This window comes from Mya arenaria, chromosome 11, assembly GCF_026914265.1.
Source record: "Mya arenaria isolate MELC-2E11 chromosome 11, ASM2691426v1".
Lineage (NCBI taxonomy): Eukaryota > Metazoa > Mollusca > Bivalvia > Myida > Myidae > Mya > Mya arenaria.
This window is the reverse complement of record NC_069132.1, coordinates 9,001,499-9,023,856: the sequence shown is the minus strand read 5'-3', so window position 1 is coordinate 9,023,856 and position 22,358 is coordinate 9,001,499. Positions and strand designations below refer to the sequence as shown.

The following is a 22,358-nucleotide window of genomic DNA, read 5'->3' as shown; positions in this document are numbered from 1 at the left end:
AAAACCCTGTTCATGCAGCGCTATCAGCGCTTTGATTTTTAAAGTAACACCGTACTGTTTAAGGACGGAGAATCGGCCCGAGTGGCCATAGTTATATTTGCAACCGGCTATCAAACGCTTTATCTTTTCCAGGAAGAGAAACTGACACTATCAGAAACAGAAAACTGCTCTCTATCCAGAGAAATTATACAAGGCGACCGTGCGCATTGGTGTTGCCAATAACAAAATTCTCTTGGTTAATGCCCTTACTGCACTGTATATCTTGACCATGTTTTGCTGCATGGATAGAAAATTAAGTATAAACCTGCTAAGGCGATAACCACTCACTTATTTTATTTAAAAAGTTGGACAAGTGTTGATAGAATTTGGTGTTGTTTTGTTTTCGTTTGTGGTTTCTGTTCTTATTTTGTTTTGGTCTGGTGAAGGTGTTATCTTAACTGATACATATTTTGGCAAGCTTGTGACTGAATCTTATAAGATTTATTTTATTAATCTTTTGTTTTAAGCATGCAGTTTTGATGGCGATGCAAGCGCAGTAACTTTTTTAGAATATTATTAACTATATTTATTACTTTTTTTTGCTATACGTTTTTCTCTTTATGTCTAATGACGCAGCGTTATTTACTTATCTCTATCGGAGTAAATCATACGTAACTAGCTCGGGTAAAGTGACTTTCCAGCAATGTGTAAGTGTTAGTGTTATGTTGACGTTACATGTATTTCTGATCTTACTCATAGCTTGGTGAACTGTTTCACCCATTGCGGGTACATGGGGGTAGCCGAACACAATCGAAGAGATGAAACGTCTCTCTAGAAAACCTATATAGAGGTGCAATGGTATTTACCGGTATGTTTGCAGTAGCCGCCTTTCAGAACGATATAGAAATCAAAATGCACGTGTCTCAGTAATATTACTAGTATGAGAGATAAGGAACAAGTGCATTTAAATGTTACAAAAGTGTGTATTGTATAAGTATCTCATTTGAACAATTTATGCAGGTCCACTGAGATCGACGTCGTATTTCTTTTGTTTATACCCTCACACTTAAATACTTAACAACTTGAGAACCCGTTCGACAGTTTCCAGGGCGTTGTTTGACCAGCTATCAGTCTCGCCAGGAGCGTACGATCCGGTGGCGAAGTACACGTGGTCGGTTGGTGATGGTTGAATAACATCTCTCCATACATCATCCCAGTTATATCCTGGCATCCAAACGTGCCAACCACCACCGAAGGGAAACTGATCCCAAATAGATATGGCCCCATCTACCGGTGCAGGAATACTTTCCAATGGAATTTGGAATATTTCTGCCAGGAAGTTGGTAACGTGCTTTACCGCTGCTTCCGAGGGGCATGTACCATTTCCGTTCAAACAGTTCATAAAAGGCCCACGTGACTGCACTTCCCGCCAAAATTTCACAATGTCCATATCTCCGTAAGCCGCGGCCAATACAGACGTACTCGTTTGAGCCGAAGTTCCGAAGTCGTACACCTGTCTGTTGGGGAGATCTGTTTCCGCGTGTTTAACGTTGGTCATCCTCCACCATGGTGTGTCGTACGCTAGGAATATCCTGAAGGCAGGCACGTCTTTCACGGCGTTTTCTATGCTGTCGCTCAAGTCATGAGATATTGATAGTCCAGAAAATGTGACCTTTGACAATGCTAATTGAGGCACAGATAATATTACTCTTTTCGCGCAAACTTCCACCATTCTTAAATTCTAAAAAAATAATTATTGTGTAAATGGCTATGGTCATTTCAAAAGGAAATACATTTTGTAATTAAAAATATTTAACGTTATAGTTAGTTCTTGCTTTCATCTTTCATTTGATAAGAAAAATGAAAATGCTCCTCACGCCGATAAATATTCGAACAAGTATAATGTCAGTGTGTGTATACCACGTGATAAATTGCGTCATAAATGCTACGACGGAAGGCAACATTTTGTTTCGAATGACAACTTTAATCAAAGATAACTTTACTATTTCTTCACCATTTTAATATTAAACATAGCGCAATCTACTGTGCTTACGGAGCCCCGCCTTCGGTCTTTTACCAGAGTTTGATTGAGTGTTTAGTTTCTTAAAACACTTCGAAAAACCTTTTCACAATGCGGCCGTCTGACGGAGCACTATCATAACATTATTTTGAAAATAGGTTTGTCGCAGTGTTTGATGAAACTAACCACCTTATCAAACTACAGTAATTAAACGAAGGCGGGAAAGACTGCCCTCTGATTCATTTAAAATGGTGTAGTAAAAGAAAAGTAATCTTTGTTTTAAGTCTTCATTTTAAGCAAGATGTAGCATATATGACGTAATTTATCACGTGATATACACCCACGGAATGGTGAAATATCTTTAATCGCTTGTGAGCTCACGTTTCCATTGACCGTTATAATGCGGGATATTCTCCTACATATCTAGGTTGTTTCTTGTGTGTGCATCTCGTTGAGCCTCTTTTTAACTTTTGTCTTTTTGTCTTTAACAAGCTCATAGTCAAATTTCTGGCTACCGGGCTCGTGCCTGTGCAGTCACTTGTATTATTTAGACATACTTACTTTTGCATATGTAGTTATACCGTTGATGGTCACTGTTTCTTTGAACCTGAGCGTGTAAGTCGCTCCTGTACGTATAACCTCCGTTAATTCACGATTTAGATAAAGTTTGTGGCTGCAAAAGGATAAATAAATCAATGTTAACACGAGCGATCTGCGATTTGCTGTGCGTATTTTAAACAAAAGAATATGACAGCTGTATTTTCCGTTCAGAAAGGAAGCTATACATATAATTGGATATAATTAAAAGACTGAATAGAAGACGTTACATTTCTAGGCGATGGTCTTTAACAAATTCATTCCCTCATGCAATATGCACCACTGATGAACTGGCTTGAATCTAGAAATAACTATGTTCGAGTACCTATGGCTCGTTTGGAGAAATCGGTCCATAAGAGTGTGCGGGACTGCCTCCATACCCTCTTTGACGGTCTGCACAACCCGCGGTCCTGTTCGAATGTCATTAGGATTAAAAGCAGGTACGGCATTTGAGGAGGAGACGTCGCCAAACAAGAAGCGAAATCCTGTCACATCGCGAATGAAGTCGGACATCTCCTTGCTGATTCCCATCGTGAAATACGCCGCCCTTGCACTTAGTAGTAAGAGTGTTTTCAAAGCATGAAACAATACCAAGATGCGTATATAGATCTTTCAAGTGTTCAGGCAAAACTTGTTATTTATTATACATTAATGTTTAGTTTATTTCTTATGTTATACTATGTAATGTTATGTTTTAAACAATTGATAAGATTACAAAGCCATGTTTGTATCATGGATAAATACAGTGTAGGGCATTGAACGCGAGAGGCCCACCTCTGTTTATACAGTTCCAGTCCATCTTTGGTGCGGGTGTGAAGGAGTGCGTAATCGTTGAAGGTTCCGTTGGCCGGGAAGTCAGTCCCGTGCAAAACCGCATCCCTGAAATAAAGTATATACGAACAAATGATATCTTTATAATTTTCGTTGCACATATCACCGGCTGCATTGGTAAATTAGATTATCTGATAGCTTAATTACGCACCTAGATATCGACTTTACGTGTATGGAATATATTCCGCGTATCTTCTAAATTGTTCCTCATACATTTAATGCGAAATTACTTATTGGCTGCAATTCGATGGTGGGGGTTGTCGTGAAACTTCACGATTTTGGAATATGATAATTGTTGAAATATATGTACGAGTTTTAAAGACTGTTGTAGTAGTTATATTTACTACAAATATTATCATTATATTGAAATCTTATTTGTAATAGCTGACATCTTGCATTATACAAATAACATTATTCATTTGTTAATATCCTTTCCAGGGCCTCAAAGTTATTGCATAAGTGCTCTAAGTCTAACACGTGCAAGCACGATTAGCCTTGGATTACATATGTGTCAACATTTGATTGGTTGATATTGATACATAAGTCTTTAAACTCCTTTGTCAGTAAACTGTTTCATTCTCCTTTACTCTTGGCGGCAAATAACTTTATGTAAGCATGCTCCGTTCAGATATTGGCGGGAAAATACTTACATAAGGTATGCCACGTGTTTCATGCTTTTTATGCTTCTTTTGTTCTAAGCCATATTGGCGGGAACTTAGCTTAGTATAAATAGGCTGAATGTTATATTATTGGAGGAGCTAAAAAGTGAAAGGTGTATTAACATGAAATGTGTTATTGAAAGTTATAACGGAGTATTAAAACGGAGTAATTGTTAAAAGTGTAAACTGCTTGTGGAAAAAGAAAAAGTGGTAAAATAAAAATGTTAAAATTAAAAGTTGTTCTGTTATCAATGTGTCGTAGAGTAGTTGTTTAATTATTCTTCGCCACATTGAAATGGTCCCGCGAACCGGATGTTTAGAAGAAGTGTTTTAAAAGTGTGTTGTGTTTTTGTGTAGTGCCTTGTTGTGACACAGTGTAATTTCAAAATGGCGACAGTTGCATCCACCAAAGGAGTGAGGACAAGGTATAGGAATACTTTGGACAAGGAACTTAGAGTCGCAAAGGATTTACTGAAACAAGACGTGAGTAGATTTGAATTATCTGACATGCTTAAACAGATTCAAAAATCAAAATGTTTGTTGAAAACATATTCCGAAAAGTTAATGCTCCAAGTTGACAAGCTGTCTCAGATATTAGATGAAGATGAAGCAGATTTTCTAGAAAAGGCTTTAGATGAAGATTGCCAATTGAATTTCTTAGTTGAAGGTTGTTTAATAGAGCTGGACCAGTTTAATGAAAGCCTGTGTCCTAGTGATGTTCGAGCTGCCTCTCAAGATGAACCTTCAAATGCAACAAGGCTTGTAGATATTCAAGAATCAATGAAAGATCTGATACGTACACAAATAGACCAACAACTGGAACTTTTAAAGAATTTAGACCGTAAAGGGAAAGTGAACCCAAACTCAGTGAAACTTCCAAAAATAGAATTATACATGTTTTATGGAAACAAGTTACAGTGGCGTGAGTTTTGGGATGTCTTTGAATGCACCGTGCATAAGAATTCTAATTTATCCAACGTGGAGAAATTCAGCTATCTTCAAACCAAACTTGGAGGTGAAGCAAAACGTGCCGTTGCTGGATTGGCAAGGTCAAACGAAAACTATGAGATTGCATTGAGACTCCTTCATGAGAGATACGGAAATCAACAAGAAATTGTAGATTTACATTACAAAGCTCTGATGAACGTACATTCTCCTTTGAATAAGGTGGAGAGCCTTAGAAGTTTCATAGACACCACAGAAAAAATCCTCAGAAGCTTAGAGGTACTTGGAGAAAATGTCAATCAACACGTGTTTGTGTCTATGATTCGAACCAAGTTGCCGGAGGAAGTACTACGTCAACTCGAGTTCAACAAAGAAGCAAAGGCTGAATGGACACTAACGAAGTTGAGAGAACAGTTGAAAAACTATGTTGTTGCTTGTGAAAGAGCAGATAAGAAAAAAGTAGAGTATCAAAGTGTTACAAAAGTGAACCCTCTAAGCCATGTGAATGGATTTAAACCACCTTACCGTTATCCTCCTACTACTGGTGGGAATCGATATTCCAACACAGTAATGAAACAAAGTTCAGCTGAGTCATTGTTTGCTAGTGAAAAAGCACAAAGAGTGAAATCTGAAAATAAACCATATGTGTGTAAATATTGTTCAAGGTCACATTGGAGCGACGAGTGCACAGAATATAGAACAGTAGACGAGAGAAAGAGAAAAATCAAAGGTTGTTGCTTCAAATGTTTGAAATCTGGATATATGGCCAATGAGTGTAAAACAAGTAAAGCGTGCGTGTACTGTGGTGAATTCAATCAACATCATAGAAGCCTATGCCTCAAGAAGTTCTCTACAAAAGGTGCTTCAACAAAAACCAACGTCAATCTTACTGAAGAGGTAGGAGCTTGTGTAGAGGACATGACAAATTCTGGAGAGAATGTTATGGTTTCTGTCGGAGAAACAGTGTTCATGCAAACTGCAACAACAGAAGTGAAAAAAAGATCTTACAAACACAGATTATGTCAAAACAAGAATTCTTCTAGACTGTGGCTCTCAACGAACTTACATAACCAAGTCTTTAGCAGATAAGCTCGGTTTAAAGCCAAAGAAAACTGAAGAATTAAAAGTTGTTACATTTGGTAGCACTCATTCAAAGAACATCAAAACAGAGTTGACTACATTGTATTTGAAGTTGAAGAATGGACAGTACATTGAAATCAAAGCAAACATTGTCCCAGTGATCAGTGGTAACATTCAAAGGAAAACACTTAACATTAAAGCCATGAGTGACTTAGATCACTTAGTGAACAGTGTGGAACTGGCAGATACTATTCCGAGGAATTGTGAAATGGCAAATGTGGAACTTCTTCTGGGTAATGACTATTACCTGGATATTGTACTTTCTCAGAAGTTGGAAGTGACACCAGGACTGTATTTGTTAAGTTCAAAACTTGGTTGGATCCTAGCTGGACGTACCACCTCTGAAGAAACAGACGACAGTGTACCAAATATGTTAATTCTAACACATGGATCTACGTTCACAAAAACCAATGTGTTTCAATGTGTCGATAATGTTCTTGGAAGTAAACCTGAATTGGAGGATTTCTGGAGTATTGAAGCCATTGGTGTAAAGGACAAGCCAGATTATTCAGATGATGATATGGCCATGCAAATGTTTAAGAAAAACATCAAATTCCAGGATGGACGCTATCAGGTCACTTGGCCATGGAAAAATGAAATTCAAGAACTCCCGAAGAACCGAGAGCTAGCATATGGTCGACTGAAATCATGTGTGAAGAAACTGAAAGGAAAACCAGACTTTTTACAGAAGTATAACTCTGTCATCCAAGATCAATTTCAGAAAGGCATTATCGAGAAAGTTGAGGAAGCCGAATCAGATGGTCTTCAGCACTACTTACCCCATCATGCTGTTGTCAACCTACACAGAACTAGTACAAAGGTTAGAGTCGTTTTTGATGCTTCGGCAAAACTTACCAAAGACAGCAACAGCCTCAACGATTGTTTATACAGAGGACCTGTTCTACTTCATGATTTGTGTGGACTTTTGATGAGATTTCGTCTACACAAAGTCGCAATGGTATCTGACATTGAAAAGGCATTTTTACAAGTGGGATTGCAGACTAGCCAAAGAGATGTTACCCGATTCTTTTGGATAAAAGATGTTCAAAAACCAGAAGTCACATCTGAGAATCTACAAGTGTTTCGTTTCTGCAGAGTACCGTTTGGTGTGATATCGAGTCCTTTCTTGTTAGGTGCTACTGTGGAAAACCATCTGGATTCATATGAGTCAGACGTGTCACAGAAATTGAAAGGTGACATATATGTTGACAACATTGTTACCGGAGCAAACAGTGACAAAGAGGCTATTGATCTATACAAAACAGCAAAGTCAATTTTCAATGATGCGTCCATGAATTTACGCGAATGGCTTACTAACAGTGAAGAAGTCAATAAGTGCATTCCAACAGCCGATCTCGCAGAGCCAAAGGAAATGAAGGTTCTCGGTCACATCTGGGATCACAAATCTGACAAAATTTCTGTGAAAGAACCAAAGGTCATGGACGACGATTGTCCCACAACCAATCGCAACATATTGAAAAGAGTAGCGTCTGTGTTTGACCCTATGGGGTTATTTTCTCCTGTTGTGTTACAAGGGAAAGTGCTTCTTCAAGAATTGTGGTCTAGAGGGTTTGACTGGGATGATTCAATCGATGATGAAAAAGTGAGACAGTGTTGGAGTGAAATAGATTCAGAGTTGAAAGACATTCCAAAGTGCAAAGTTAATCGGTGCCTTGCAAACAGTGATCAAAAGAATATGTCTTGCAGTCTCTTGTGTTTCTGTGACGCTTCAAAATCTTCATAAGCGGCAGCTGTGTACCTTCATCAAGAGGGTCAACAAGAATCAAGAACAGATCTGTTATTTGCAAAGACAAGACTTGCTCCGGTCAAAGAGATGACTATACCTAAGCTTGAACTAATGGCTGTGTTGATCGGAGTAAGATGTCTGAAGTTTGTGAAAGAACAACTCAATATGGAAATATCAAAAGATTATTTGTGGAGTGACTCACAAGTTGTACTTGGTTGGTTGAACAGTAATAAAAAGTTATCGGTTTTTGTGAAGAACCGAGTTGATGAAATTAAAGTTAACAAAGACATAGAGATCAGTTATATAAACACAAAGGAAAACCCTGCTGACATAGCAACGAGAGGTTCTACTACAGCCATGCTATCTGAGAATCAACTATGGTGGAATGGACCAACATGGCTGAGAGACCCATCAAACACATGGATAACTGGTCAGCAGTCATTGTCAGGTAAAAACCCAACAGTGATGTGTGAGGAAAGTTGTTTAGTAGAGGAAAGTTCTCGAGAAAATAGTCAGAGTTCTGACAGTCATAGTGAAAAGAAAATTTGTGCTCCATTTGAAATGGATTGTGAAAGATATTCCTCACTTACCAAACTATTACGTGTTACAGCATATGTTAACAAATTCATCAGAAAACTGAGGAGGAAAGAAGTTGATTCTGATCTAAACAGTGATGATATCAAAGAGGCAGAATTGATTTGGACAAACTATGTTCAGAGGAAAGTTTATTCCAAAGAACTACACGGCCTCAAGACTAACAAAGCAACTAACTTGGAAAGACAACTAGGGTTGTATGTAGATGGTGATGACCTCCTTCGATGTACAGGCAGACTGGAAAATTCAAATTTAGAAGAAGGAGCAAGACGACCTATTCTATTACCACCAAGAGAACGGTTCACACAACTTATCATTGAAAAAACACACAGAAATATATTACATTCTGGTGTGTCACAGACACTTGCAAAACTTAGGTACAAGTATTGGATACCACATGGTCGTGCTACAGTAAAGTTAGTTTTACGTTTGTGTCAAGTATGTCGACGACATGAAGGTGGACCGTACAGAATGCCAAAAATGGCACCTTTACCTGCATCCAGAGTTCAAGAGTCAAATGCTTTTGCCAGAACAGGTGTAGACTATCTTGGACCACTGTACGTGAAAGCTCCTGAAGGATCAAAGAAAGTGTGGGTGTGTCTTTTTTCGTGCATGGTGACAAGAGCTATTCACTTGGAATTAGTGCAAGATATGACAATAGAAGAATTTCTTCTTGCTCTCAAACGATTTGTGTCTCAACGTGGTGTTCCAAGTGAAATTCTTAGTGATAACGCTAATCAATTCAAACTTGCAAATAAAACACTCGATGAAATATGGAAGAATGTGACAAACAGCAGTGAAGTTCAATCGTATTCATCATCTTCAGGAATAAATTGGCACTTCATTGTAGAACTAGCACCTTGGATGGGTGGTTTTTATGAGCGACTTGTCTCTTGGACGAAAGTTGCTCACTACAATTCAATTGCAAACTTTGTTAAAAGAAATAGAATCAGTCGTGAGTTCCCGACCACTTGTGTACATCACAGATGACCTGAGCTCAAATATCACTCTTACCCCCAGTCATTTTTAACACCTAATCCTAAAACAGGAATACCAGAAATAAGTGTTGAAAGTGATGATACAGACTATAGTCCTTATGACAGTTCTTGTGAAAGATTGTTGAATATATGGAAAAAAAGGTCAGAAGCTACTAGATGACTTTTGGAGAATTTGGAGAGATGAGTATCTATGTAGTCTTCGTGAGAGGACCCAGACGTTTCTTAAGGCGGGGAGGGTTGTATCACACAATGTACCCAGAATAGGAGATACAGTGTTAATAAAAGACAACACACCAAGAGGTAGTTGGAAAAATGGAAGAGTACAAGAACTTGTTCATAGTAGAGACAATGAAATCAGATCAGCAAAAGTTCAGTTATCGTCAAAGAAAGTTCTAGGTAGATCTTTGAATTTGCTGTATCCAGTTGAGTGCAACGACATATTCAAGCAGACACCGGGTACAGATAGGCCACCACAGATAGGCCACCGGAGCAAAGAGACAAGATAACCAAACAGTGTACAAAACGACCTGTTAGGCTAGCTGCGGAGGCTGCAAAGCGGAAGATAAAAACTTTAGTGTAATGTGTGGAAGTATGCTGTGAATGCTGTCTGAAATAAAATGTTAAATATCAGTACTGTATTCTCCAAACGTATTAACTTCTGTAATTAAATAACAATTTAGCGCCGCAAAGGGTTAAAAGAGTTAAATAGCTGTGTTGTGACCACGTGCTACACACTACACGGTTTATCACCGACGGAGCAAAGGATTATCGTATCTTTTATTTCGCTTTTCTCGTGCAGCAAGGATTAGCAAATCCACGTGTGTAGTGTCATTTCGTAACCAGAGTTTACTGAGAGAAGACGTGTGTTTTTGAGTTGTAAAAATGGTGAACTGCATTTGTGACATTTGTAACAGGAGTTACAAATATAAAAGAAACTTAAAAAGACACATTGAAGAAAAACACTCAGACATAGAACTATGGAACTGTTTAGTTGACAAATGTAAAGTGACATTTAAAAGAAGGAGTTATTTATATTCCCATCTACAACGAGTCCATGGTTTTGGCAGCAACGTTGCAAGACGCCGGGCTTTGTTGGCGAAAAGGGGCAATGATGATAAAGCTACAGCAAGTTATTATGATGATGTGAGTGAGGACGACTCGATTTTAGACTTGCTGACTATGAATGACGTTGAAAGCAGTAGCAGCAGTGATTCCGTAAGCAGTAGTAGCAGTGGCAGTAGTGATTCCGTAAGCAGTAGTAGCAGTAGCAGCAGTGATTCCGTAAGCAGTTGCAGCAGTACCAACAGAGATGACGTCATCAGTAACGGTTGTGATGACGTCAGCAACGTCAGCAGCAGCAGTGGTAGCAGCAGTGATGTAAATGCTAACAGTAAAAGTGTATCTTGTGGATTACGTGATGTTGTGTATAGTGATGTGAGCAGTGTAGACGCTCATTTTAGTGATATACATGATGAAGTTAGTGTTTCAGCAGACATAAGTGAAATTGGTGAGTGTAGTGAAGTAAGTATTTCTGCAGAGTTAAGTGAAATCGGTGAGATTGATGATATAAGTGTAGCTGCCGAAAGTTGTGAAGTTCATGAAAGTGAGGATGTTATTCCTGACGATGTCGACAGTGTTCGTGATACAAAAAGTATAGTTAACAGTGATGTTGACAGTGTTGTTTATATCAGTGATGATGATATAGTCGCCAGACCCGATTCTGAAATATCTCGAGTGACACAGTATGTAACATTTAGGTATGAACGTACCTATGTTTATCGAAATGAGGAAATCATTTCCACAGAGGACTTTATAGTACATGACTCGTGGGTGGAGAATAATTAAACTGAAACATTATATACTGTTAAGGTAAACTCATAAACTATTTGCTTTATTTTTTCTCAGTTAAGATAAACTGATTTCATATTTTTGTGACATTACAGTTACCTTAGTTCATGAGTAATGAACATATCTAACCGTTAATAAGTGGGGAGTGTCGTGAAACTTCACGATTTTGGAATATGATAATTGTTGAAATATATGTACGAGTTTTAAAGACTGTTGTAGTAGTTATATTTACTACAAATATTATCATTATATTGAAATCTTATTTGTAATAGCTGACATCTTGCATTATACAAATAACATTATTCATTTGTTAATATCCCTTCCAGGGCCACAAAGTTATTGCATAAGTGCTCTAAGTCTAACACGTGCAAGCACGATTAGCCTTGGATTACATATGTGTCAACATTTGATTGGTTGATATTGATACATAAGTCTTTAAACTCCTTTGTCAGTAAACTGTTTCATTCTCCTTTACTTTTGGCGGCAAATAACTTTATGTAAGCATGCTCCGTTCAGATATTGGCGGGAAAATACTTACATAAGGTATGCCACGTGTTTCATGCTTTTTATGCTTCTTTTGTTCTAAGCCATATTGGCGGGAACTTAGCTTAGTATAAATAGGCTGAATGTTATATTATTGGAGGAGCTAAAAAGTGAAAGGTGTATTAACATGAAATGTGTTATTGAAAGTTATAACGGAGTATTAAAACGGAGTAATTGTTAAAAGTGTAAACTGCTTGTGGAAAAAGAAAAAGTGGTAAAATAAAAATGTTAAAATTAAAAGTTGTTCTGTTATCAATGTGTCGTAGAGTAGTTGTTTAATTATTCTTCGCCACAGGGGTGCATTTTTATTATTTAATCAAGTTTCTGACTTGATATAGTATGTTTTACAGGGGTATATCAATTCATTCTATCCCTGCCTTTTTCCATCAGAAACGTTTAAACTTATGTTTACCCTAATTCGAATTATGATAAAACAATATGCCTTTTACACTTGAACTTATTCAGCCGCGTATTTGATGTCTTGCGTCAAAATTTGTATTGTTGGATTTTTGAAAGCTAGTTGATGTATGCTATATTTCGTAGTGTCAGTCTTTGTATTTTGATTTTTATGTCATTGGTACCAATGTACTAGCTTTTCGTACATTGTATTCAGACATTTGGCTTGGCCTTTAGTTCAGGTTGAAAATGGGTATCAAACATGGCATGCCTGTTCACTTACCACCGGAAATGTTGCAGGTCCAGGTTTCTCTCGTTTTCATGCAAATTGTAAGGTATATGACCCTTTTTGATGTCACCAGAATGAAAATGTTGACCCCGCATCTACATAATATCATCCCCTTCGACGCCAAATCCCGGCTTGAAATCAACCGCCGCTAGACCAAGGTCTTGTATCGTAGATATAAGAAGTTGATGGGCTGATACAGTAATAGAAATGGAGCTAATATTAGCAATCAGTTGTGTCCAATGTTGACTCTACATTTAACATTTAATCAGAGTTTTTCAAAGTTCAACCTTTGTATTCGAAACTGATAATAGTATAATATATGTTAACGCAAAATTAGTTTGTTTTTTTTAAAGATAAAATGAAACAAGTTTCAAAGGGGATGAAAGGCGTACCTGCTGGAAAAAACCTCATGGCACCTAGTTCCACGTTGATATCGGGTGAATTCGGAAACCGAATGGTCCGGAACCGACCTCCGACCCTGTTTGAATATTCGTACACGGAGACGCTGAGATTGCGGTCCCGGAGCCGCCAGGCAGCATAAGACCCACTGATTCCAGCGCCAATGATGGCAACATCTTCGCAAGTTTGATCTGAAACATGATTTAAAACACTAAATAAGGCTTCTTAAAAAAGTACCGTTGTATACGATGAGAGCCGAAAGACCAAACAAGTATCATACAGATCTTCTTTACTGTGTAATAAACAAAATGCCATCCAAGATGCGCATTTTATGTTATAACATCATCTTCAGCATATTTGAAGTCAGGTCTTCCTCTCTCGTACCGTCCAGGACAAATCCAGTCACAGAGATCAACAGGAGGTCAAAGATGATGATGCAAGCCAACTCATGGCGGCAATGCTTTCCTTTAAACGCCATATTTGAAACTTAAACCGCGATTTTCCACAGGTTTACTCTGGGTGTCTTGATATTTTTTACCAATAAAAAGAGCAGCTATTACTCCTGCACACACCGACACTACCAGAAAGTAGCTTACGTATTTGTAGCTAACGTATTTGTTTAGTTCGTCAACTTGGCAGCAAGAGCATCAACACAAAAATTGAACATTTCAAAACAGCAAGCTTGGTACAACTTAATGTATTCCTGGTACTGATTTGCCAGTTACCAAACTATGTGTTGACATCTATAGATGTCTGAAAGATAATCATCTAAAACTATTGATTTGAAGTGTACTCATCTCGTTTAACAACTCAGCCATGCGGACAGTATCTGAATATAAATGTATATATTTATGAAGTACTATAAATAAGATATATATAAAATTTAACGAATATTGAAATATTTTGTCTCTCAGATAACCCAAACAACACACAGCCTTTGGTCTGTATTTTAAGAAACACGTTTTCATGTCAAAAGAAAGAGACAATAAAGCTCATATAGCAGTGGTTTGTTTCTTCCTCTCATTGCCAAAGCTTTTTCTTGATGTTTTTTATGACAAAACCCTGATCTGTCTTACCCTTTTATGTCTATGTTTTGAAGCTTTCTTGTTGATTTCTTTTAAAAAAATAGGAATTACCGATTTTAGTCAAATAGACATACTTTTTTATAACAGAAAGTCCTCGACTCCATTTCTAAAATGGTCGAAAACAACAGAATAAAACAGCATTAAAACAAACGGTTTTCAACGTCAAAACTCACCTTTATATAATCTTTTACAATACGAGTATAATGAAATAATTAAACAGCACAAATCATATCAAAGAGTAAGATTTTATTTCCAATATTAAACAACCACAATCGGCCAGGCCTTAATGAAGCAACATAAGCTTTATTTTAAGGTCAACGATGTTTTAGGGTAAAATAATTTAGAGAAAATAAAAGAAATTATATAACTATATTACAATATCATATAATGTGTGCTAAAACATGCTTTACTAAACAGAAATATAAGGGAATGTTCAACGTAATCTCTAACTCAACTTGTCATTCGCTATATGCTAATGAGGTAGATACGTGGGCGCTAAATTAAGAATACTCTCTGGTTTTGTTGCATGTTTGTAATTACGATAAATGCATTTTGTTATAAGCTGTGGGTTAAAGAACGTCAAAAGTTTTAAGAGAATTTATTTGGATATACATACACTTTGATAAGTTTCCACTGTTAAAACAAGCCTTTAAAAAGTCACTGTATGCAAATTTCGTAGAAACGTTTTGCGCGCTAAATTTAGAATATACTTTTGTTTCCGGGGGGGGGGGGTAAAAAAATGTCTAAAACAGGAGCGGATCCAGTATTCGACGTTAAAGGGTGCGTAACTTAGGGGCGCAACCTTTTGACTTGTGCCCCTCCTTTATTTGGTGTAAAGTGTTGGCAGGGGAGTTAAGGGGGGGGGGGAATTTGCAGGTACTCCCCAAGGAAATATTTAACTATTTCTAGTCCGAAATGGTGCCTTTTAGGTGTATTTGTTACTTATTGTCTCGTATATTGAAAAAAAGTAAACTTGGGCGATTGCAGAGGCCTATCCCTGGAACCGCTAGTTTTAAAGGTTAAGAGTATAAGCGGAAGCGAGGTTTACCGAGTTCCTACAGAACACCCTGCGCGATGATATGGCTGAACCCATCTTCGCACAAGTGGCCATTGTAGATGCTTTATCGCCCACTTCAGATAAACAAAATAGTTTTTAAAAAAATGGCTGGAACTCTTTCTGAGTAGTGAAAAAAGTAGTTACATGCGGGTACTTTGTTATCTTTAACCGTGGGCAAGATAAGGATTAACAGCATGGCCAAATTTTTGGATCAACTTATCTGGGGTGGGAGAAAAATCAGTTGGATACAATTCGATAAATTTACACTACTAAAACATACAGGACCTTTACATGTTAACGTAAGATGCAATCACGTCATGTATTCAAAAGTGGGCGTGTCTGTCAACGTATACGATTGCAACGTGTCCTCGGAGTAGTCAGCACTATTGTTCCAACTCGATTTCATTTCAAGTGCACGTCTGTATCTGGTCAATGAGTTCTTGAAGTTAAATTTTAGTTGAATGTATGCTCCATTGCCTTCAAGTTAATGCTGGCTGCGATGAGTATTGATAAATGTTGGAGACGAGTGTGAGGTTGAGTGATTTAATCAATGCCCAGTGAATTCTTAGTTTTTATCGGACGTGACACGGCCTCGGCTACCCCAAGTTAAATTATGTTTAATGAGTCGTTGTCTTGTTACGGTTTTACTAGGTAACTGTTTGTTTGACCTTAGTTAAAATTTATAATTTTTGATTTAATAATATTTCATTGCATATAGAATAGTTTACGTTAAACACATTCGTATGCAGATATTTCAGCGTTTATTTATACAAAAGGTTAAGGCCACTAGTTTCTACGACAACGTATGTAAGCGACCCTCGCCGTTTTGTCAGAATAATATTTAAAAAAGCAATAAATAATCACTTTGATATAAACTGCTACGTTTAGAACATCTTGCAGTAAACTAATTGTATTAAAATAAGTTTAGTTGAATTTAGTTGATAAAACGTATTTTAAATGCATGCATGCAACCACAAAAAAGAGCAGGAAAAAAAAAGGTTGTCGCCGATATCCCTTTTTTAAATTTACACTTGAAAAAACAGCTATTATGAAAATATATAGTATGTCCTTCGGGGGTATTGACGGGTAATTATAAGAATATCTTAACCACTAACCAGTATGAATTATTATTAGCGTTTGGAACAGTGTGTAAGAAAGATTGACTAAATAACTAAATATGACGGTAAACCATTGTTTTTCTCCTTATAAACTAAAATTAGCTTTTGTATTTCCCTTCTGTCTGATAAGGAAATCCACCGAAATTATTTTAGCAAGTTATAAATGGACACTGATCTGGCCAATCCCGTTACCATGTAGACTGATGGGTTCCCTGTAGTTTCCATCGCATCCTCCACACACTCAAAATATACAAATATTAATTTAAATACATAAGAGCAAACGTATTTTATACATGTAACCTTTTTGTAAGTTATATTGATAATTTAAACGACGTTTTAAAGAATCTAGTACACATGTGTGAATCACTTGTGAATCTTTGGAATACCTTAAATTTAACACGTAACAATCAAATAAATGATTGACAAATATGTCAATCATTTATTTCATTGTTACGTGTTTGTAAATAATTAGGCATTTGATAAACATGTCATGTCATGTCATTGTGAGCAGTTATCAAGCATATAGCCCATACATGAACATGTCTTGATTTTTAATTACTAATTACATAGCTGTAATTATTAAACAGTTAATAGTTCAGACATAGTAGACGTTTTAGAATGTTGACAGTGAGCAATAGCGCGTGTCTGTCAACTTTGATCATTCGCTATATTTAGAAACGGTATCTCCTTCACTCATTGGTTAATAACTTCCTTTTACGTTGAATATAAACACATATATGTAGGTGTGGAAAGTCCTCTTATGATGTAAAGGAAAAATAGTTCACCAGTATATAACAAAAGAAACGAAACAGACAGCAACGAATTGGTGTAACTTTATAAACGGGGAAATATTGTGAAAGTTTGTTAGGATATCTAATTTTCATAAACAGTTTTAAGTTATAGTCGATTTATATCTATATAAAAGAACATATTTCGGAATAAGCGAAGAATGAAAATTAAATATGGATGGGCCTATTTCTTATCAGTAAGTATTAATGGTTCGTGTTTTATCTACATTGTAGCACAAATGAATCGTAAAAAAACCAAAAACAATTAGAATAGGCGTTGATGTTTTTCATAGTGATAATAACGATACTTTACAAAATACCATGTTTTTATGTTTAGTTTAAACAATATTTATTTCAATAAAACATTTTAAAGGCATACAAATTTTAAGGTTTGGAAATATTACCATTCATCTTTTCAATTTATTTTCATCAATTTATCTTGGGTGTGTTTGTACAGTCACTTTTAGGACGTTTTATACATATAACTAGCATAACGTTTATAATTGTGTCTCATGTTCGATATGATTGGAATGTTATATTATTAACGTTAAAGCTGCAGTCTCACAGATTGACCGACTTCACATATTGTTTCAAATGTTGTCTCAGAGTCAGCTGATTTCGACATCATTGCTTTAAAATTATTCATATAAGGTATCTCACAATAGAACATATCTCAATCGTATAGTAAATTTCCGAAAATTACATTTTCTTTACGCGTTAGTAACGCCTTTTTCCATCAAACATCAATTTTTAAGCGTTAATATTTAAAACTGCCATCTGACATTTTATCACCAGTCTTATATCGCTGGTTTCCAGACATTTACGCAAAATTTGGCTCATCCAAGAAAAAAAAATAAAGTTGATAAAACGGTCAATCTGTTAGAGTGCAGCTTTAGTGTAAAAAAACCCAGCTCGTGTATGCCCAATTTACATGACGTTTTTTTTCTCATCAGGTGTCACTGGTAGCCTCAGCGCTCGCTCAACCAACGGACAAAATTGAAAGCGGCACCACAGATGGCGGAATCATTGCCCCGGCCACGGGTGGCATATGGAACTTCCTGTACGGTCAAGGAATGTCTCCAGATCAACAAAGGAACATCGGTTTGATTGAAGAGTTCGTAACTTTTTCGGATGATTATACTACCGAGCAGAGTATGACCCAAGCAAGTAGTTCTGACAACTCTGCAACAGAGGCATCAGCAACTCAACAATACCCTGATGCGATTATTAAAAACACAAACGAAATCAGTCCTGACACTATGCCGCCAGAGGAGTTTGCGAAATGGTTGAACAGTATCGAGCCTGGTAGAACGCAGAAGCCCACAGAAACCGAGACCTCAGTCAGTATTGATCATGCCAACCCCGAAGAATTTCCTCCAGATAAATTTCGAAATTGGCTCGAGTCAAAGACACCTCGCCCGGTCAGTGCAATTGAAACTCACCATCGGACGAAGGCGGTTGATAAACAGACTGGGTTGTCAAGAAACATGATCATCGTCATCTCAACGGCAGGCGGCACCGCATGCTTCTGCATTATACTCATAGCATCTGTGTTCTGTCTTAAACGGAAAAAGGTCACCAAAACAGTTGAAGATGTGGACTACAAGAACTTCACAGTAAAAACCCTACACCCGCTCTCAGTGACAGGCAAGACCTCAGACTTGTTCATGGGTATCCCGGCAAACAACGAAATCTGGAAGGATTTGCAGACATTACCCAAGTCTTCTTCAAACACGTCTTTGTCAGATTCAGAAAAGAAATAAAATTGATTATGAAAGTATGTTCTGTGTCATAAATCATTATCTTACATGAAATAGTACGTGCGATTAAATTATTTCGACATATAAACAATGACAATATTACTGACACACGTTTCTGTTGTCTTGTTTTATCAAGCTATCCTATCATTTAATTGATTGTCGAATAGATATATATTCCTTGTTTACTACTTACGATATTTTACACTGAATGCTAGGGCTACGGTTTATTATCAGTAATAACTTTCAGTTACAAATAGAGACTGATCTCAATGGGTTGTTGTTGGACATATTCAAGTACATGTCCTTAGTAATTCATATAATTGGGTTACTATGTCAGTAACTCTGCCTTTGTACAAGTTTCTCAGTGCGTTTATGGCGAAGCTTGACCCTGGTGATTGTCATACTGGGCCGATAACAGGCGTTTTCCGGCCATCGACATTGTCCACATAATTAACATTTCGTCCATGGTCCCTCATTAACATGACAGCCGGGATAATTATACATCTAGCTTTATGCAATGTTTACACTAACGTTTTACTTGAGATGCTATTTAGTATCTTGAGCATGTATGTGCGTACAGTGTAGATTTTGATTGATGGTAATGAATTGTTCCAGTACGTGAATGTAATTGCTAATGACGTATTGTTATTATCCTTTATATTGTTTTTGTTTTTTTGGTTGAAAATAAATACGTTTTTGTTTAAATCTTATTGTGTTTTCCAGTATGCATGAAGTGCGTGGTTTTAAGAAACAGTTCGCTGTATAATAATACAAAATGAGCTCAAAATACAATTTAAGTACATTAAATGTCAATTGAACTATTTCATTTATGATTGAAAGATATGTGTCAAACATCTTTTCGATAACCATCATTGTGACATTATGACACCTGTCAGTTTAAATGTTACAACTTAGCGAGCATTGCGAACACCAATGTAGTAGCCAAACACCTGTCGGACTTGAGAATGAATGGTTCAATGTTAACCCTAGGAAAAGGTTTGGCGCCGCCTTCGGAGTAAGAGAAAATTTCGAAAAAGAACAGGAACGTTTGGAGGGGAAATGAAAATGGAAACGGTAAACACGTGAAGGATTGAAAATGGAAAAGTAGGAGAAGATGATTGTTTGTTTCATCGCAATAAATATTTCGCCGATAGCCTGCGATCTTATACTGAAACTAACAATGTTTCTGTTTATTATATGCCTATAAGTGAAATAAAATGAAAGTTTTCAGAAAAGCACGAAACTTCGTATGCGAACGTAACGTCATTTCGAATATGACGTCGTTGGAATTGTGCCCCGACCATGTGCGCACTGACGTTTGATTTCGAGAGCGGGGCTAAACATTCAAAACAGTGATATACAAAAAAATTCTCATATGTAAAACTCTAGAAACCACCTGAAAGTGTATAATAAAACGGGTTTATATCATAAATGACGGCGCCATCATGAAACAACGTCCTATTTTTTTATTTGCACAAAAGTAGTGATGATATAAATAGATTATCACATTCGTGTCATTCAATACGGAATTTAAAACACGAGTTTTCTAAAATTGTTTTAAAAAAAACAGCCTTGGTCAATTATGTAGCAATTTACAGCGCTATATCATAGCGGGGCATTTTTCAATGTTATAAATGGAGTATTATTGTTATTATTATTATTATTATTATTATTATTATTATTATTATTATTATTATTATTATTATTATTATTATTATTATAACTTTACACTATAAAATTATATTAAAAATATATAATGGCATTTAAAAACAATTTGATTCGTGATGACGTGATGGCGAGGTCAAGCCATAATGCAGCCAATGGGCGCGGGCAGACCTTGATAAACTCAAATAAACCAAACGAATGGTTGTGTGAGGGAGGAATGAGTGGGAAAGGAAAATTCTTCGGATCGGAAGACCCGAAACAAATGCGATATGATATAGGCGCAGAAAAATACTGTCTACAGCTCGGGTACTAGAGCCCCACCCAAGATGGCGAATGAACTATATAATCACCTTAATTTAACCTTAAATTGATACCTATAAATTCTCGATCCACCATTCCTCTTAGATTTAAATTGACCTTAAAACGTACATGTGTATTTATCAGTACCGTTGAATTCAGTAGAAAAAAATACCCTTTTATGTTCCTTGAAGGTGTTAACTATACAACAAATTTGAATATATATCAGTGATTTAAATGAAATGTCCAATGTATTATGTTTACCCGAAAACTACACAAAAATATTAGAAAAAGTGTCAAGTTTAAAGAAGACAACACATTTGTTACGATACGTGATTTAAAAGGTGAGGAAAATGATTGTGTCTGGGTAGCATATATTCTTTTTATGTTTCCATTACATTAAAGAGCACAATATCAAATTGTCGAACATTGAAAATATACACTTTTATCCGTTATAACTGGGAGTAAGTCGATTATATATTGGTTTCAAGTAATAAGTACAAAGCATAAAAGCCTTTATTAAAGAACAAACATCATTAAAAGTACACACTTAAATATATATTTTTATAGTATTCAAAATAGATTAATACAAATTATATGAGTTATCAAATAAATGTAATAAACAAGGTAAGGACAACAAATGAGCACATTAATGTAAACCTAGCCCGAAAAACGAAATGTGACGTGTGTGTGCAAAGTGCGGGTGACAACCTCCTATTACCCCAGTAAAGAAAAATTGTACTATTTAATTAGTTTCTACAGTCAAGCTTTGTAATATCAATCGAATTTTATTTTCGGAATACTGTCCTGTCGTCGTTATTTCACACAAAAATGACAGCTATAGTGGCCTGAGGTGGCGGAATCCTCCTTTCTCCCGCCTTTTACATTTTCCAGGCAATGATATCATTTCGTTAATTGGCCGTTTGATATAGAGACGTTCTGACTTAAAATAATTTAGCAGAGTGACTTCCCTTATTTTGAGTTTCATCATTTGTAATTAAATTTCCTCCCCCATTCTAAAAGTTTCCAGGTGTTTCAGCAATACGTTCCCGTTTCGATATAGTTGAAATGTCATCAAACATTCTTTGACATATGAAGATACCAGTGTAAAATGGCACATGATGGTTCGCTTCGAGATGTTCTATTTATTCCAAAACACCATCAGAAATGTGTTTCCCTGTCGAGATATATATGTCTGGTAATAATGATATGTCACTGTTTTCTACTTTTATTTTGTCAGAAGTATTCCTCTCGACATTCTGATTACGGGGGGTGAAGTACTCAAGTTTGGATACATTTCATGGTACAGAAGTATTCCTGGATTTACCAAGGAAAATATGATTAAGTGACTAAGAGGTTGAAAAGTCAGAGAATGAGTGAATTTTACACAATGTCAACAATAAGAATAGAAAGAAATATTGTTGATCGTCAGATGTTTTTACCTTATATATATATATATATAATATATTAATACATTTTTTATGCGTTTTTTATCCATTTTATTACTGGGAAATATCAGATATTACTAATTTCGTATTAATACAAATTTCATATCGATTATTTCAGTCGATATTAAGCCCTACTACTTTTTATGTAGAAGTTT

The 22,358-nt window shown here is 36.4% G+C and overlaps 3 protein-coding genes across 4 annotated transcripts in view; 2 read left to right on the top strand and 1 right to left on the bottom strand.

Annotated features, from left to right (window-relative positions):
- Positions 1–1,045: 1,045 nt before the first annotated feature.
- Positions 1,046–13,463, bottom strand: LOC128207883 (aplysianin-A-like). Its single transcript, XM_052911064.1, has 8 exons — positions 13,370–13,463; positions 12,979–13,176; positions 12,686–12,776; positions 12,581–12,655; positions 3,371–3,475; positions 2,922–3,149; positions 2,561–2,672; positions 1,046–1,720 (listed from the first exon to the last, which is right to left on the bottom strand). Exons 1-8 carry the CDS (start codon positions 13,461–13,463, stop codon positions 1,046–1,048), a joined length of 1,578 nt encoding a protein of 525 aa, XP_052767024.1.
- A 3,529-nt stretch (positions 13,464–16,992) lies between these two features.
- Positions 16,993–19,498, top strand: LOC128207449 (uncharacterized). Its single transcript, XM_052910374.1, has 2 exons — positions 16,993–17,230; positions 17,987–19,498. The coding sequence occupies exons 1-2, from the start codon at positions 17,195–17,197 to the stop codon at positions 18,794–18,796; spliced, it is 846 nt and encodes a 281-aa protein (XP_052766334.1). The 5' UTR covers positions 16,993–17,194; the 3' UTR covers positions 18,797–19,498.
- A 2,238-nt stretch (positions 19,499–21,736) lies between these two features.
- Positions 21,737–22,358, top strand: part of LOC128208165 (WD repeat-containing protein 81-like) — a 31,016-nt gene continuing 30,394 nt past the window's right edge. For both annotated transcript variants that reach the window (XM_052911581.1, XM_052911580.1), the window contains exon 1: positions 21,737–21,953. In XM_052911581.1, the coding sequence (XP_052767541.1) occupies positions 21,867–21,953 (87 nt within the window). In that variant the 5' untranslated portion in view covers positions 21,737–21,866. The remainder of the gene's footprint in view (positions 21,954–22,358) is intronic.

Coding starts and splice junctions, on each gene's coding strand:
- LOC128207883 (XM_052911064.1), bottom strand. CDS start 13,463: ATGGCGTTTAAAGGAAAGCATTGCCGCCATGAGTTGGCTTGCATCATC. Junction 12,777..12,978: donor CATGAGGTTTTTTCCAGCAG/GTACGCCTTTCA, acceptor TTACTGTATCAG/CCCATCAACTTCTTATATCT. Junction 2,673..2,921: donor TTTCTCCAAACGAGCCATAG/GTACTCGAACAT, acceptor ATCCTTTTGCAG/CCACAAACTTTATCTAAATC.
- LOC128207449 (XM_052910374.1), top strand. CDS start 17,195: ATGAAAATTAAATATGGATGGGCCTATTTCTTATCA. Junction 17,231..17,986: donor GATGGGCCTATTTCTTATCA/GTAAGTATTAAT, acceptor TTTTCTCATCAG/GTGTCACTGGTAGCCTCAGC.